Here is an 18,660-nt window from a genome sequence, read left to right on the forward strand (position 1 = left end):
ATATGTGTCACAAAAAAGTAATCGACACTTGAAAGAGAAATTAATCCAAAAAAAAATCCTTCTTTAAGATAGATGCATCATCGCTTGATAGCTCCAAAGTTATCTACAAAATTAAACAAAGGTTTTTGCGTGTGATTAATGTATATTGGATAATTCAAATTGCCCATGAAGCTTAAATATACCCATATTCATACTTGATAAGCTATTTTCTACAAATTATCAAACACATCCGAATAAACAACATTGATAGTTGAGGTGCATGGATTGCCATCTTCATCCAAAATCAACATTTTCAACCCTGAGTGGAGTTTGTCTTGTAATTTAATTGAGTGGAGTTTGTGATTTTAACATTAATACAATTGTTAATCACAACAATATTTATACCTACAATTTAATAGTAACATAAACTAAATAACTCTAGCCCCCCATGTTTTAAGAATATGAAATTTTGGACTTAAATCAAATACTTATAGCCTCCCATATAAAGAGAAATATAAAATTTCAAACTACCATCAAATACTTATAGCCCCCCATGTATAGGAAATATTGATTTGCTTGAGGGTAACATTGAAATATATGTTTAGAGAATATTCAATATGATTTATGTCATACACAGAGAGAGAAGAAGAAGAAGAAGAAAGAAGGAGTGAGAGATTGAAAGTGTGAATTTTGAGTTTGAATTGTAGGTGAAGTTTGTCATGTAATTTAATTGAATTTTGAAATAATTTAATTCAAACTTAATAAACAAAACACTAAAAGAAATATATAAAAAGAAAAAAAAATGTTACAAAATTCAAAAGGAAACTTAGTAAAAAGTCATTGTCAATAATAGCTTCAACATCAACTTCACAAATAAGTAAGCATCTGTTATGCTTCCCATAAATCATACATCATTTATATCAATTTAATCAGTTTGAGTTACAAATTTGATAAAGAACTTAATACACAATTGTCTAATATTTTTTGCCTTTCAATCAATCTCTATATTTTTTTTTAAATAATTGTCTATTGTTATTGTATGTAACACACTAATGAAGAACTTGATAGACAGTTGTATTCACTCTTATACTTGTTGCAGAAGCTTATAGCAACACTTTCCTATCCATGTAAAATTAGTCACATGCTAGTCTCCCATTGCTCCAATATTGCCTATACCAGCAAATTTATAAGTCAATGATACAGTAAGTAGGGAGATTGTTTTATTAGTCTTCAAATGAGTGCAAGTGAAAACTGTTTACTCTACAATTATTTTATCACTAAATTCTTCATCGCCATTCCAAAAGGGAAAAGGAATTCGAATAAAACTTGATTGAACATTGCATTTAACACAGACAATATCAATTTTAATGTGTTCTTGTCATTCAAAACAGAAACGTAACTTGGTTTATTGCAGTCATTTGGTAAAAAAAATGACTATGCCTCTTTAGTATCAATTTTTTAACAATTATTTATGATCATTTAGGTAAAAATCTTAATTCAGCACTATGAAATGGCTCTGCAAATTCAATAGTGAATTTTGTAACAAACAAAAATGAATATTCTTTAAAGGAATTACAGTAGGGAGATTGAAATTAAATAAGAAGGTGATAAAAGCAAATGCAACCTAGCTGAGAAAACATAGTCTAACACATGGCTGAAGATAGGAAGGGTAGAATTAATTAGATACCTTGAAGGAGAAACTCTCAAATGTGTAATTGGTTGTGATATCTTCCACACTAAGATTAAGAAGAGGTAAGCCTATTTAAAAAAAAAAAAAAAAATCAAAAGTCAATCTCAGGGTAAATTTAATATTGTTAAATTGCATATACCTATTTAATCTTAACCGTCAAATGCAGGAAAGGAATAAAAACATGTTCTTATCCATGTACCTCATCATAACTGTTCCAGTTTTGTATCATAGTGAACTCAAATCCACCCTTACTTATTGTTTCATCTCTGTAACCTTCCATTGATCCTAACATATCGTTCTCTCTCATCAAACTGATTATAAGTTTAAAAATGACGATAATCTACTAAAAGTATTTAATTACTTAAGTGTATCATCCTAAAATATTTCATTGATCATAAAGCATAAGCAAGACAGTTATCCATGTTTGGGTACAATAGTTTGAGAACTAAAGTTTAAGATCTTATAAAGCATAAGCAAGACAGTTATCCATGTTTGGGTACAATAGTTTGAGAACTAAAGTTTAGGATCTTACCTTAGTTCATAGAACCACAACAGCCAAAAAGCAAGGGCATCATGAAATTAATCAAAACAGGTCCTGGTTCAATAGATAAATGAACCTATAAGTTGTAACACTAACAATTAGATTTCCAAACAGTGTCAAAAGGAGTCAAAAGACTTTTACGAATTACAAAGGCCTTCAATATAAATCTACATGTTAACTTGTTAAGTGAATTAGTAAAGAAATTGCCATGGGAAAAAATGCCAAGCATTTCAAAACCTCGTTTAGATTCGTTAACTATTTGGAAATTAGATAGCATGGCATATTCATAAAACTTAGTGTCAACTTAACACTACATGCAAGCTGGCAAAATAATAAAGTAAAGGTTAAAAGCTCAATGATATGAACAACAAATTGATATACCTCCTGGCAGGAATTTTGTCTTGTGGCCCATCAACTCAAAATGACAGTAAATTTGTACAAAATATTTCAGCTAACAATTAGTATCTTCAAAGACATGGACTTTTCACAAAATTTCATATAGAAGAATATGATAGCTAGTTTAAGACTATGATCAGAAAAATATGATAATCCTTTTACTCCTAGAATTGAAATACCACAAAAAACTTTGCCATAGGGTGTATGGAAAGAGCATTAGGATCAACAATTGAGTTTATAGTAAAAACCCAGAATAGCGAAGGATCAAAAAAATAATTACCATAGTTTGACACCAAGGAGCAATCAGTGAGGCCACATCCATAGATATTGCAAAAGGTGAAAGTCCAACACTGTCAGCCACAAATATAGGGATCAGAAAATATTTTGGAGGGATTTGAATTTGAAAACTTGATTGAAAAAGGAGAAAATTGCAGATGGAATGGGACTGGTCATGTGTACAACAGATCATCTTTTTTTAGGGGACCAACAAAGCATCTTGTGTTTAAAGAAAATTGCAGATGGAATGGGACTGGTCATTTGTAGAAAAAGCTTTCAACATCATAAGCTTTTACTTATATAACAAAAATTATAATTCATAACCAAAACATGAATCTATTTGAAATATGTGATGAATTTTGCGAACACAAAGAATATTACACCTTTAAAATAATTGTATTAATTTAAGAAGATACCTGCAAAATAACTTTCATGTGCCATTTCAGTTGAAACAAAGCGCCCATGCCCTAATGGATAAGGCGCTTGACTTCTAATCAAGCGATTGTGGGTTCGAGTCCCACTGGGCGTGCTTTTCTATTTTAGCCGACCCCACTTAGTGGGATAAGACTTGATTGTTGTTGTTGTTGGTTGTTGTTGTGCCATTTCAGTTGAACAAATAATCAAATACCTAGTCTTCACACCATGTATTCTTCAAACCTGCAATTGAAAGGAAAAGGAAAATGAAGTTGGTGTCAATTCAAAATGTCAACAGAAAGTCACTAATAAGTCATGTCTCAAACATGTATCTAGTGTGTTTACAAACATTTGAATAACCAAAAAGATAGAATGAAATCCACTATTAAAATCATGAAATAAGAACTAACACAAATAATAGCATCAAAAGATGATGAAATAAGATACTAACTCTTGTAATTTGAATTTGTGTGAACTAATTATGAAATAAGAACTAACACCAATAATAGCATCAAAATGAATCTGTGTATCAATGTGTAAACTAATTAGCTTGTGCAACAAATGAACAACTATCTCTCTCAAAAATAAAATAAAAATGAACAACTATCTTGAATTAATTATGAAGTTGATTCAATTTAAACTCCAAAGATCATTCAATTGTTTCAGTCGATATGACTTTAAACCTCAAAATTACATTTGAGTGAACAATTTAAAAATAAGTACTAATTGAGTTCATTGGTTCTAATTGATAATATGTCATTGATAAGTATCTTTCAATGCTTGAATATAATAAAACAGTCCAAACATTGTATCATTGCGCTCAAATCACAACATGGCAGCACTTGTTAAAAGTGAAAAAACCTCCACAACATAAATCACAACATGTAAACAGTATATTTAAATTCCCATTTTAGATGGCATATGACTTGGATTTTTTGCTGCACAATAGTTTAATTGAAGGACTAATCTAAAAATTATAAAATTACACATTCAACAAAACCTTAATCTAAAGGAAATATAAAAAGAATTTTTTTTGTTAAAACTATAAACTGGTCAGAAAACCACTAACCAAGGAAAAGAAAGATATGGATCACAACATGTTGCAGTTGTTCAAATTCCTCTAATTTTTCTTCACCTATTGCTGCACAAAAAAAATCAAAACAGAAAATCATTTATCATTATTGCAAGTGGTTGAATGAGAAATAGAAAATGTATCCAAAAAGAGAAAAAAAACAAACAAAATTAACAAATAACCTTTGAAGAGATTATCGTTACAAAAAGTGACAATAAATCTGCAAAATGAAATGAAGAAAAAGGATTATCGTTCCATTGAACCAAACAGAATCAAAAGCAGAAAACATTAATCGAAATTTCTAACAAAGAGGATTTGAATTAAAAATTAAACCATAAACCCTAATTTCTATGAACACAAATTACCTTCGCATGAGATGATTCATGTTGAAAACGGAGATTCGTGTCTGCCTGAACTAAAGGAGAAGAAAAAATTACGATAGCGTGAATTTTAGGGTTGAAAGGAAAGTGATTGAAGGAGAAAACTTACAAAATCGTGATTGAGCATTACGCCGGAAAATGAAGGAGGCGATGGGAAAGGCAGTGAAAGAAGAGAGAGAGAGAGAGAGTGAGAGAGAGATTACAATCTCAATTTTTAGGGTTGAGCGATTGTGGGCGGGAGAGAGTTTTGAAATTGTAATTTGAATTTGAATTCTGATTGTACAGAGGAGACAATTTTCTGGTTTCAAAGCAGAGTGGTGGTGTCATGGTGTATGTCGTGTTTTACATATGAGGGTTGAAAAGTTTTCTTCTCAGCGTGAGAATGGGGGAAAGCGTTCCTCTTTTTTGCTTTTGCATTTATTGTTTCTGATGGTAGAGTGTTGGGCTTGGGCTTTTTTGAATATTTGTTTGTTTTTTACTTAAAAATAGACCCAAATTTCCTTTTTCTTGGAGGGAAATCAACAAATTCAAATATTAATGCCATAAAATGAATTTGATGATTTTAAAAATGTGAAAAAATGTGGATTACATCATTTTCAGCTCCTACTTACTATTTTTGATGATAAAATGAGCTTTATAGAAGTGATGATTTGGCATTGGGTGCTTAAGAAGTTGACACATTGGATTGAGGATGTGCCACATTGGATTGGTGTAAAAAAAGTTGCTATTTGTTGCTTCATGTTTGTATATTATTAAGATGGAGTAGCTGTTCTGATTTGTTTGTTTGGAGTTCATCAAATACTGATGGATGAATGTAATTTTTTTTACAAGCAATTGAATTGTCAAATAATTTGTTCTAAATTGGAAAGTATTTTTATACAATTTTATAAGTTTCAAATTGATTGTGAACCAACTTTAGATTAATTATTGCTTTGTTCATGTGAGCATAACTCGGTTGGCAGGGATATTGCAATATACAAGTCAGAGTTCGAATCTAGGATTCCTCATTTATTCACCTTTGGAAGGTGAAATTACGACAACTAAGTTACTTAACAATTTGCACGTGAAACCCTACAGCTAAGGTAGAAATAAGTTAGATTGACTTAGGTTGTGTTTGGTAACACAAATAAGATAGCTTATCCCTTATCAAACTAGCTTATAAGCTTGTTTTGGATAGGTAATACATGTTTGGTAACACAAAAAAGCATTTCTCACTAGCTTATTGAGGATGATTGAGGAAGATTGGATGGAATCAAGATGAAGAAGAAAGAGTAGGATTAGGGATTTGATGAAGGGATAATTGAAACTGGGATTCTACTAATTGAAAAAGTATCCAGATGTGTTTTTCTTTCATTTTTGTCCCTAATGCTACATGTGTTACTTGTCAGCGAAAAAAAGGTCAGTTCAGTTTTGTGTGTGGAGTTAATGGTCAAATCTAATGCCGGAGATCAAAGTGGTTAACGGATTTTGGATTGAGGGACTGTTCCGCATTTTTCTTTGAGTCAAAGACCAACAACGGATGCACAAGGACCAAAATGGTTGTTTCCCCTTCTTTCATCTACACAACGACAAAGAGAAATGAAACACACCGGAGCCGATTCAGTAAAAAAAAAAAAAAGAACAATTTAGCAATACAAATTCCAAGTAATGAATAAATATAAAATTCAATTTCCCAAATTTATGGTTGATTTTACCTCTTCTTTTTATGCAATTAACCTCTTCTTAAGCTATGTTTGGATTGATGAGATGAAATGGAATGGTAAGTGATTAGATTTCATTGTTTAGATTTGCATAAAACGAATGGAATTGAATACAATGGAACACATTCCATTGTTTAGTTTTGAATAAGATAAGATTTTAGTAAAGCTTGATTTTACACAATAATATTTTTAAATTAAGGGTAAAAATGAAATAAAAAAATTATAATTTGTTCCACTCCATCCACTTTCCAAACAATGGAGTGGAAACATTATGCGTCATAAAATATCCAAACAATAGAATAACTCTCTATTTCATTCCATTTCATTGACTTCCATTCCGCTAGGCTCTGTTGTGTTTCATCGATCCAAACATAGCCTTAATGTTTTTTTGAGGGGAATCTCTTCTTAATTTTGACTCTGATTAGTTAAAACCATGTATGAAATGCATATAAGGGATTCCGATAACTATTTATTCACGTCCTTAATTTTATTCGAAGATGATTTTATCTTTTCTAAAAGTTTGCTATAAGGGATGTTTTTTTGAATACAGAAATCATAATCATCTAGGTCACCTTTGAAAAACATGTATATTCCTTAAGCACTAAAATTAAAATTTAGACAAGGCTTTATACTATTTTCCAAAGGCAACCTAGAATTTTAGTGAAGATGGATTTTTCTTGGTGTTCCCTCTGGTTTGATGTGAAAATCTCATTGAAACGAGTAAATGCCGAAAAAATCGAATGCTGGTTTATACCGAAATGGTTGCTCAATTGTGTGGTTTGTTTGATTCTGTACAAAGAGTAGATAATAGTTAAAGGTAATATGTGTTCTTTGTGTTTGGCTGTATTCTCGTATGTTTACCAATCACGACTGACAACTCATATTTTTCTTTTTACTTTTGGAAACTTGATTTCTAATCTTTGTTTTTTTAAGCATTAATCTAATATTTGCGATGTAACACGTTCTTGAGTATACTGATTTGAATCGTCTTATGTTATCGGACTTAACTACTCTGATAGATACATTGATACTGAAAGGCATCTATGCAAGTAATCCAAATGGTCCAAGCCGTAGAATTGAGTTTCGTAAGATGGCTCAGGTATAATTTCAATGTTTTTGCAACCCCATTTTAAATTCATGGATCTCTTTTTGTAGTTAATTTTGTAATGTGGAAGAGTAATGACATTGTCATTGTTGGTTAAATAAAATCTTTTGTTGTTCTGTTTTGTTAGCGAGCTAGATGTACCAAAATTTGAAGTGTATTCTAGAAGAAAGTTGGTTAGCATGTTACTTTTAACAGTGGAGTTTGTTGTAACTATTTCTAACTGAATAAATTGTTCAGTAGGATTAATGAGAGTGGAATGAGACAACCAATCGTTCATAATCCAGAGCTTAAATCATCAGTTCATAAAAGACCTAATAAACTATAATCAGGCAAGGAAAATAAGGCAGTGTGACATTCATTTTCAGAACTCACAGTAAACAAAGTCTAACAAATCACCATTTTACAGTATGGACAGAACCAAGTTTTACATATAGAACAAAATACTAACCAAATTTCAATATTACATTATTACGTTAGTTAAACACAAAATAGGAAGGCACACTCCTATGCTTTGTAATTTGCGACACTGTAAAAAAACATATCTTTGAGTTAGAGAAAAAGCGCAAGAAATTAATAGAGCACGCTGGCGATGGAAGTACTAGGAACTCTTAACTACTGCCGTGCCGAACATTTTATGAGAGCGTCAACTTTGCCCATACATGACCTTTAGAAATCTGAAATTGTTCGGTTATACCTAAATGAGCCATCAAAAGCTAGACATGCGTAAGAAACTCGCCACCCTGGCTAAGATGCTTAGCATGATGAAGTACTCTACATTAGCTAGCTGCATGACACAATATCTCCACCCAAACATGACTTATCATTTCCCATTTCTGTTCTTTAGACCAATTCTCTTGGGGGGTTTGGTAGCTCAACTTGTTTGAGCTAAGAGATTTAAGGAATTGATGAGTTAAAAGATATAATAGATTCTAGCCAGGTAAGGCAGTAGTAACATTCATTTTCAAAATTCAGTCAGTAGACACAAACAGTTCATCATTTTAAAGTGTCTTACACGACCAGGTTTTACATATGCAACAAACCACTAACCAAATTTATATTACATCATTACATTAGTTGAAGGCAAAATGGGAAGGCACACAAAAAAGACATAAGTAACAAGAACGCTTAATTACTCACCAAACATTTTATGAGAGCTTCAACTTTGCCCTTACATGACCCTTAGAAATCTGAAATTGTTCAGTTATGCCTAAATGAGCCATCAAAAGCCAGACATGGGTAAGCAACTCACCACCCTGGCTAAGTTGCCTAGCATGATGAAGCCCTCTACATTGACTTGCTGCATGACACAGCATCTCCACCCAAACATGACTTATCATTTCCCATTTCTGGTCTTTAGACCAATTCTCCTCCGTTTCTAAAGATTGCAGTGATTTAGCAAGCCTACACGCATCAAACAGCACAGACTTGCTTCTGTCACCTTTAACCTCTGATGGCGGAATATATGTATTCACTCTAAGTATCATCTTGCAAACTTGACTTCTTTCTTTTATGTATTTTCTCTCTTTCAAAAGTTCACCCACCTCCGCACATGTGTCTTCAAATCTGATCTGCCCTATTCCATTGGGCAACAAAAAAGGACATATAACAAGAAGATATATCATATAATCCGACAACAGTTGACTTGTATAGCGACTTTGGAGAGTAGCGGGGTTTAAGTTTTGAGGTTCATTATCATCGGAAGAATTACAAAGATCTGTAGCAATATGCCAAAGCAGAATGCTCTGGTCAAACTCTACTTCTCTAATGCTCCGGTTAATGTCTTGAACATGACAGTTCCATTTGTCAAGAACCTGATCACCCTTTTGAGAGCATAACTTTTTACATGCTCTAACATCTGTTGCTTCCTTAGACTTCTCCATTAGTTGGTCAAAAATGAGTTTTCTCAATTCGGGACAGACCTCGTGTGTTTTTTTGTAGTAAAATTTCTCGAAGAAGTTATAGATGCGAAGGAATTTCTGGATTTCAATACATTTGACTGGCTCGTTTTTCAAGCAAAATCTAACGAGGTTGAATTGTGACATAAGATTAGACCACGTGACAGTGTGTGAAAGTTTAAAAAAAAATTGAAAGCATGAGATGAATTTGTAGAGAAGATTAATTCTCCGACTATTATGGTTGCTGAACCAAAACATTGCCCGACTTGAAGAAAGTAAAACAATGACTGCATATATCTCCAAAATAATAGCCCCAGTAAAAAGCAAAATGGTGATAATGTGGTCATAATTTAAGTGTAGGTTGTGTTGGTTTACGTCTCCTTTATATATCAGAAAAGAAAAGCTAATCAGTGCAAAGAGCGTACAGAAAAAGCTCACAGATTTAAGGAAGATTCCGCGTTTGGAGTATGTTAACACTGCCTTTGTATATAGCATATCATACACCAATCCTAGCTCAACCGCAATTACTTCAAAAGCATGTTTCCAATCCATGTTCTGAAAAAACAATTGGCTGGTTTTGTGGTCTTGAAAACTAAGGATGAGATCTGCAAAGAGGCACTCAGGAATTTTGTAGAATTTTAATCCATCGTGTAAAGCTCGAGCATGTGGAATATTTGGATTGGTATTTTGGTTTCCCCTTGATAATTATGTTCCAATAATGAGGGAATTGTTTCATCAACTTCCTCTAATGTAACATGATATCCTTCATCTTTTTTAGCAGTGTAATCGTCCATGAACTTGGCATAATTTGGTCCTGGGTCCGGAGGAGGTAGAATGGATTCCCTGAATCCCTTGCTGCTTCCAGACCACAAAGACCAACTCCTTTCACCATATTTGACTATTCCGGCCACAAAAATTGGAATGTTGACATAATTAAGGGGGCTTCCGTTCCATGACCGGTAAACAACATAAACTGCAACTGTTAGCTGAGAGAGTAACACAAGCATATGTCGATACCAAAGCTCATTGTCTTCAAGAGAGTAGGCAGTGATTGTGTCAGGACCACCAAGATGCACAAGAAGGAATGGTGCCCAAATGGCCATAATTACGAAGTTAGGGTCTGTCTTATGATCTTTGGAAAGAACACCAAGAGCAAGGGTAGCAGTCCAATCAGCTGACAAATAGGTGAGCCAGTTCAACAATTGTAGCCATATATTAGCTATATACTTCCTTCTGTTTCCCAAAAAGATGAGTACCATTTGCATGTAGAGACTAAGGGCAACCAGAATCCGAACTTCCAATACATTCCATACTTTTGTAAAACTTTGAGTATTCTGATTATCTGGTACTGTTTCTCTTGAATATACAATCAAACTAGCAACAACTGAAGAAAACAAAAAACATATCTATGTCAATTGTTTGCTTAGAAAGGAAAGTAGGACAAATATTGAAATGAATAAATAAATAAATACTGAAACAAACATCTGTCTTACCAGCGAGTAACATTGCTTGATTTTGTACTTCTACTTGATTGCTATTTTGTTTGAGCAATGCCAAAACTATATGATTGCGAAATAGTGGAAATAATGGGAAGACATTAATTTAAAAGTGACTTCCTTCAAAAAAAAAAAAAAAATTAAAAGTGACTTGTTAATGCCTGACAGAGCAATACCTTCAGGTTTTGAAAGATAGGATTGCTTTGACTATGTTACCCTACCCAACCCAAGGTGAACTTTATGCCTGCATATTTTGTTATGTTCACAACAAAGAAGTAACATATCATATGTTAAAAGTGAAAAATCAATAATAAGAATTTAAAAGTCACTTTCTTTTATTTTGTAATACTTATCTGGTCTTTCCATAAAGTAAGTCAAATGCTTAGTGGAAAAAATATGAATCACTATGCAAGGGTATATTTATATGACTACTGAGTTATGGCAAATGAGTTGGTGTTTTTATTGGCTCTAGGTTGCAATAACACTATATACTCTCTTAATGGGATCCCTTCCTTGTTTGAGTTAAATCTTAAGCATGCTTTCTTTGATAAACCTTTAAACTCTCACTTTATTTGTCATTTTGTTGCTTTAGAGGATAACATGACCTAAAGCATCACATAGATCTCATATGATATCACAGTGAGGAAGATATTATATTTTTCCTCTTTTTTTCACCTTTTGCTCTTCAAGTTACTTAATATTAAGTCATAATTATGGGAATAAAACTAGGAAATTAGTTAATCCACTTGGGTTTGCTTGATGATGTTGGCTTGACGCGAGTGAGAAAGTCTAAAATTTACATACTTTTTGAAAAATATAAATGGTTATAGAGTTTTATGTAGCAAACTCTGAATTAAAAAAAAAAAAATTATAAGTGTTAACATTTTTTTTTTTGAAGAAGCATAAGTGTTAACATTTTATAATTATATTCCTTCGAACAAAAACATTTTATATTGTATTTCCATTAATATTCGTATGTTATTTAAAATTTCATATTTGTGTAAGGTGTTAAAACTATTAGTATACAAAGAGTTTTGCTAACGAGTGTCCTAAAAACATTGTTTAAGGATTCTACTAAAAGAAATTTTGTCTTGAAAATGCAACTTATTCCTTTTGTCAATGTAATAATTACATAAATTTTTATATAAACTTATCATTTTTAGTACTCTAACCAATGTCCTAAAGACACTCGTTAGTCTTCCCCATATACGAACACCACCCACAAATATCTCCGTCCACTTATTCCTAAATCATATCAATTGTCAGGTCATGCCATTACCAAAAAGTGCAAAAATTATAGCACACGAAACAAAACGACGTTCATATGATTTGTGGATTGTCTCATTAGTAGGACATACATGTTCTACATGTAGTTGTTCTGGTCAATAATAGAGATAATATCGGGACAAGCTAGAACCATACAAAACAACAAAATAACACAAGATAATTTTTTTTTAAATAACTTGTACTTAGAACAAAACGTTTTAGTGAAGAACATAAATTTCAATTTCTGTCATGTCCTTGCCCCTTCCCCATTTGTCATGTTTGTGATACAGTTTTACAATCAACTAGAGTTGTCATGTCCTTTATTTTGAAGCGGATCAAACACACTTTCATATTTTTATTGTATTTTCACTTTCTCTTCTTTTTTCTCTTTCTATTCTTTTTGATCAATAAAAAGAGAAAAAAAAAGTTATCTAAAAAATTGTGACAGAAGAAAGAGTGATCTATTTGATTGTATTTTTGTTGTACATTTAATGAACCTTTTTTTATAAAAAAAAAAGTGAACACATAATCAACCTGGCATGTTGAGTTGTGTCCCATGTCATGATTGAAAAATGCCAAACAACAAGAACTCATCTTGTACGAAACATTTATGCCCATATGATTTCTCAAACTATTAATTAATGATATTTATATAATTATTTAGTGACAATTTTTTAGACAAATTTTTTCTTCTATCTTTTTATTAATAAAAATAATAAAAAAATCAAAAACAATAAATAGAAAACGAAAGAAAAGAATAAAAACACAATAAAAATATAAAAGATAGAATTATTTAAAAAGATGTTAAAAAATAGTCTCAAAATAGTTGTAGGTACGTATCATTTTTGTTTTTGAATTGTGGTACTAGTAATTTCACACCCATTAGCTTTACTGGTCATACTATACTACCACCAATAATAGTTTTGTGTCAATCTGCGCTGACTCGCCAATGTCAGTAGCGAGTCATACATTTTTTTTTGTAGTTATTTTGATGTCTCACCACTGTCATTGACAAGACAATTTTTTTTTTTAGTTTGTGGGTGGGACAATTGGGGTTGAGAAACTTGTGTTTGGTGGTTTGCTTAAGAGGGTGGAAGGTCATGTGTGCTGAGTTTGGTCTGTTATATATTGCAAATGGCTGAGAATTTTGGCTGCAATATTTCTGTTGTACCTAATTGTTCGGTGTGTGTTCTAATATTTTTGGCACTGATTGGTGAAGTCTAGTTTATTGGTGTAGTACTGGTTTATTGGCATGGAAATAATTATAGAATTTTTTTTATCTGTATGAACTTCACCAAATTATAGTGGCCGACTTTGATTTGGTGGTGCCTGAGAGGAAAATCCTCATTGGAACAACCTATGATACTAGTTAAATCCATACTTTTCTTAATGATTAAGCCTGTGGTTTTTTTTAGTCTCCCTTCACTTGTAAGTTGTAACCATGAGACTGTCCTCTATAATTTATGTTATTTACAAGTGCTTCTTTCTATTCTATGGACCTTCAATATATGTTCATACCATTTAAGACATTCTCATCATATCTCTTTAAAGTTAGCTATATATTATTAGCTCTTTAATGTCCAACTTTCAATATCATACAATGATCAGTTTCGTTTAAAGTTCATTGATACTCACAAATCACACCAGAAGAATTCCTCTATTCTCCACTAAATTGATCAGAGAACCATGTCTGTAGCAGCATATGACTTGGTCTCCTTCCAATGTTGGAACAAAGATCATCCTCAACGCAGGAGGCTTAACTCCATTAGCCTTGGTGCTTAATAGATACCCCATTGGGGATTACGCTGATTACAAACAACTTTAATATAAATATTAACTTTCTTAATTTTCTTTATTTTTTCAAAAGGGTCTTATATTCTGGGACGAATGTAGTAGTGCAAATAGTGTGTTTATTTTGTGTGTGACTATTACTAAATTGTCATTTGTTTATATGTACATTAAATTTGACTTTTTCCTATTTCAAAAGAAGTTGGTAGTATTAATTAGGGATATGTTTAAGAAAAAAATAATAAATATATCTAGTAATTTGCATAAGAGTTTATATTTAGGGAAAAAAAAATCTCAAAACGTGCTTTTGATTAAGGATGGAGGGAGTATTGAAATAAAATAAAATAAAATAAAATAAAATAAAATAAAATGTAATGATATATTAAAATTAGAACATTTGTTAAAAAGAAAAAGTAAATTTTGTATTGAAAATAATATTTTGTTACACTTATAAGATACATTCACTACACAAGTTAGAAAATAGTTATACTATTTAAATGCATATTTTTCTTAAAGTTAGCATTTTCTATAAAATTATTAGTGGATTTAATTTAAGAAATTTGTGTGAAATATTTCATTATAGGGATTGAATATTTATTTGGTATTTACTATTAAAAATTATAAATCAGTGATGATGGAATCTACCAAAAGAATGGATTGATACATTGTGATGCTCTAATGGGGGATTAATTGAAAAGGGTTTTGACTTCTTGTGAGTGATTGATATTTTCATAAGAGGCATGCATGTGGTGTACATTCTCTCTTTCATCCACAACAACGACTAGAAGAGAAATGGAAGTATCTGTTCACTCGCTTATCTAAGCAGACTTCTTTTTCTGTATTTAACCAGACTTTCATCAGGCGAGCTTTTCAGCTTAATCTTGTTTCATATATAAGCATACATGAAATGCATACAAGATATTCAGATAACTATTTATTCAAATCTTTAATTTTATTCAAAGACACTGATGATACATACATACATACATACATACATACATACATACATACATACATACATACATACAATATATTCCCATTCTATTTCTTTTGCTTGTGATACTCATATGTCATCATATCTTTTCATATGTATCTCTGTGAATATATGTGTTCTTTGTGTCTGCCTTCTCATTTTTTACCAATCACAACTGACATCTCATATTTTTCTTTTTACTTTTGGAAAATTGATTTCTAATCTCTTTGTTTTGAAGCTTTTATCTAAGATATGTGATATAACACGTTCTTGATTACATTGATGCTGAAAAGGTTGCCACCTGATTCAGACCAGCAACAAGCACTTGTTACAACCATCCAAAACATTGATGGATACAAATGAGGCTAAGTTTATAATTACCACAGTGATGGACAATTCGGACATTCCTATACGGTATAGTTTACTAAAGGCAGGTATGCAAGTAATCCAAATGGTCCACATCGTACAACTGAATTTCGGAAAATGGTTCAGGTATGATTTCAATGTTTTTTTAACCCCTTTTTAAATTCACGGATCTGTTTTTGTAGTTAATTTTGTAATGTGGAAGACTAATGGCATTGTCAAGTGTCGTTAAATAAAATCTTTTGCTGTTCGGTCTAGTTTGGGAGCTAGAAGTCCCAAAATTTGAAGTGTTTTCTAGAAGAAAGTTAGTTAGTTAGGATGTTACTTTTAACAGTGGAGTTTGTTGTAACTATTTCTAACTGATGTAGTCAAAAGGAAGTGAATTGTAGATATCTTTTTGAATAAATTGTTTCAGTAGGATTTGAATTCTTGAATATGATTAATGAGAGTGGAATGAGACAATCAATGGTTCATAATCCACAGCTTAAATCATCAGTTCATAAAAGACATAATAAACTCTAATCAGGTAAGGGAAATACGGCAGTGTGACATTCATTTTCAGAACTCACATTAAAAATATAACAAACAAATCACCATTTTACAGTATCGTACAGAACGAAGTTTTACATATTGAACAAAATACTAACCAAATTTCAAGATTACATCATTACATTAGTTAAACACAAAATAGGAAGGCATACTCCTATGCTTCATTGCTTTGTCATTAGAGACACTGTAAAAGGACATATGTTTGAGTTAGAGAAAAAGCGCAAGAAACCAAATGTGCAAGCTAATGATGGAAGTAAGAGGAACTCTAAACTACTCGCTTACCAGACATTTTATGAGAGCTTCAACTTTGCCCTTACATGACCTTTAGAAATCTGAAATTGTTCCGTTATACCTAAATGAGCCATCAAAAGCCAGACATGGGTAAGCAACTCGCCACCCTGGCTAAGCTGCTTAGCATGATGAAGCCCTCTACATTGACTTGCTGCATGAGACAGCATCTCCACCCAAACATGACTTATCATTTCCCATTTCTGTTCTTTAGACCAATTCTCCTCCGTCTCTAAAGACTGCAGCGATTTGGCAAGCCTACACGCATCAAACAACACGGACTTGCTTCTATCACCTTTAACCTCTGATGGTGGAATATCTGTATTCACTCTAAGTATCACCTTGAAAACTTCACTTCTTTTTTTTATGTATTTTCTGTCTTTCAAAAGTTCATCCACCTCTGCACATGTGTCTTCAAATCTGATCTGTCCTATTCCATTGGGCAACAAAAAAGGACATATAACAAGAAGATATAACATATAATCCGACAACAATTTGCTTGTATCGCAACTTTGGAGAGAATTGGGATTTAAGTTTCGAGGCTCATTATCATCTGAAGAATAACAAAGGTCTGTAGCAATATGCCAAAGCAGAATGCTCTGGTCAAACTCAACCTCTCTAATGCTCTGGTTAATGTCTTGAACATGACAGTTCCATTTGTCAAGAACCCGATCACCCTTTTGAGAGCATAACTTTTTACAAGCTCTAATATCTGTTGCTTCCTCAGACTTCTCCATGAGTTGGTCAAATATGAGTTTTCTCAATTTGGGACAAACCTCTTGTGTTTTTTGATAGTAAAACTTCTCGAAGAATTTATAGATGCAAAGGAATTTCTGGATTTCAATACATTTGACTGGCTCATCTTTCAAGCAAAAACTAATAAGGTTGAATTGTGACATAAGATTAGACCATGTGACAGTGTGTGAAAGTTTAAGAAAAAATTGAAAGCATGAGATTAGTTTGTAGAGAAGATTAACCCTCCGACTATTATGGTTGCTGAACCAAAACATTGCCCGACTTGAAGAAAGTAAAACAATGACTGCATATATCTCCAAAATAATAGCCCCAGTAAAAAGCAAAATGGTGATAATGTAGTCATAATTTAAGTGTTTGGGTCCTTTGATGTGTAGGTCGTGTTGGTTTATTTCTCCTTTATATATTAGAAAAGAAAAGATAATCAATGCAAATAGTGTACAGAAAATGCTCACAGATTTAAGGAAGATGCCACGTTTGGAGTATGTTAACACTGCCTTTGTATAGAGCATATCATACACCAACCCTAGCTCAACCGCAATTACTTCAAAAGCGTGTTGCCAATCCATTTTCTGAAAAAAAAATTGGCTGGTTTTGTGGTCTTGGAAACTAAGGATGAGATCCGCAAACAGGCACTCGGGAATTTTGTAGAATTTGAATCCATCTTGTAAAGCTCTAGCATATGGAATATTTGGATTTTGTATTTGGGTTTCCCGTTGATAATTATGATCTAACAATGAGGGAGTAGTTTCGTTAACTTCATCTAAGGTAACATGATATCCTTCATCTTTTTTAGCAGTGTAATCATCCATGAACTTGGCATAATTTGGTCCAGGGTCCGGAGGAGGGAGAATTGATTCTCTGAATCCTTTGCTGCTTCCGGACCACAAAGACCAACTCCTTTCACCATATTTGACTATTCCAGCCACAAGAATAGGAATGGTGACATAATTTAGGGAGCTTCCGTTCCAAGACCGGTAAACAACATAAACTGCAACTATTAGCTGAGAGAGTAACACAAGCATATGTCGATACCAAAGCTCATTGTCCTCAAGAGAGTAGGCAGTGATTGTGTCAGGACCACCAAGATGAACAAGAAGGAATGGTGCCCAAATGGCCATAATTACGAAGTTGGGGTCTGCCTTATGATCTTTGGTGTTTTTGGAAAGAATTCCTAGAGCAAGGGTAGCAATCCAATCAGCTGACAGATAGATTAACCATATGGGCAATTGTAGCCATATTTTAGCTATATACTTCCTCCGGTTTCCCAAAAAAATGAGTACTATTTGCAAGAAGAGGCTAAGCGCAACCAGAATCCGAAGTTCCAAAACATTCCACACATTTGCCTGACTTAGAGTACTCTGGCGATCTGATACTGATTCTCTTGAATATACAATCAAACTGGCGACAACTGAAAAAAGGAACATATCTATGTCAAGTTTTTTTTGCTACCTTAAACTTAGAAAGGAAAGTATATGGCCACATACTACTGAGTAATAAATTATAAATACTGAAACAAACATTTGTATGTCTTACCTGCGAGTAACATTGCTTGCTTTTGTGCTTCAACTTTTGATTGCTATTTTCTTTCGATGCAATGCACATAAGAACTAGTTGAATTGGAAAGCCATTGACATCATCTTGTTAATTCCTGCCGAGCAACGCTTTCAGCTGTCCTTGTTTATCCAAGTAGTCTATTTTGTTGTTACCATCATGCATACCATATCAATACAAAA

At 32.6% G+C, this 18,660-nt stretch overlaps 1 protein-coding gene, 1 long non-coding RNA gene, 1 other non-coding gene and 1 pseudogene across 8 annotated transcripts; 1 reads left to right on the top strand and 3 right to left on the bottom strand.

The window, feature by feature from the left end:
* Positions 1-845: 845 nt before the first annotated feature.
* LOC146957775 (uncharacterized) lies at positions 846-5,132 on the bottom strand. Of its 5 annotated transcripts, none has more exons than XR_015024063.1 (10): positions 4,858-5,132; positions 4,734-4,778; positions 4,551-4,588; positions 4,366-4,437; positions 3,299-3,539; positions 2,887-2,956; positions 2,202-2,264; positions 1,869-1,954; positions 1,667-1,737; positions 846-1,149 (listed from the first exon to the last, which is right to left on the bottom strand). It is a non-coding gene; the product is annotated as an uncharacterized LOC146957775 (long non-coding RNA). The 5 variants fall into 5 exon arrangements; XR_015024066.1 differs by having other exon boundaries at positions 2,202-2,286; XR_015024068.1 differs by having other exon boundaries at positions 4,734-4,783.
* TRNAR-UCU (transfer RNA arginine (anticodon UCU)) lies at positions 3,339-3,411 on the top strand. The gene has a single exon. It is a non-coding gene; the product is annotated as a tRNA-Arg (tRNA).
* Positions 5,133-8,462: 3,330 nt separating the features above from the next.
* LOC146957777 (uncharacterized) lies at positions 8,463-11,063 on the bottom strand (annotated as a pseudogene). Its single transcript, XR_015024084.1, has 2 exons — positions 10,942-11,063; positions 8,463-10,832 (listed from the first exon to the last, which is right to left on the bottom strand). The product of XR_015024084.1 is annotated as an uncharacterized LOC146957777 (transcript).
* Positions 11,064-15,925: 4,862 nt separating this feature from the next.
* LOC146957778 (uncharacterized) lies at positions 15,926-18,660 on the bottom strand. Its single transcript, XM_085738963.1, has 2 exons — positions 18,461-18,660; positions 15,926-18,335 (listed from the first exon to the last, which is right to left on the bottom strand). The coding sequence occupies exons 1-2, from the start codon at positions 18,471-18,473 to the stop codon at positions 16,174-16,176; spliced, it is 2,175 nt and encodes a 724-aa protein (XP_085595089.1). The 5' UTR covers positions 18,474-18,660; the 3' UTR covers positions 15,926-16,173.

This window comes from Medicago sativa, chromosome 1, assembly GCF_051527215.1.
Source record: "Medicago sativa cultivar Bolivia chromosome 1, Bolivia_mono, whole genome shotgun sequence".
NCBI lineage: Eukaryota > Viridiplantae > Streptophyta > Magnoliopsida > Fabales > Fabaceae > Medicago > Medicago sativa.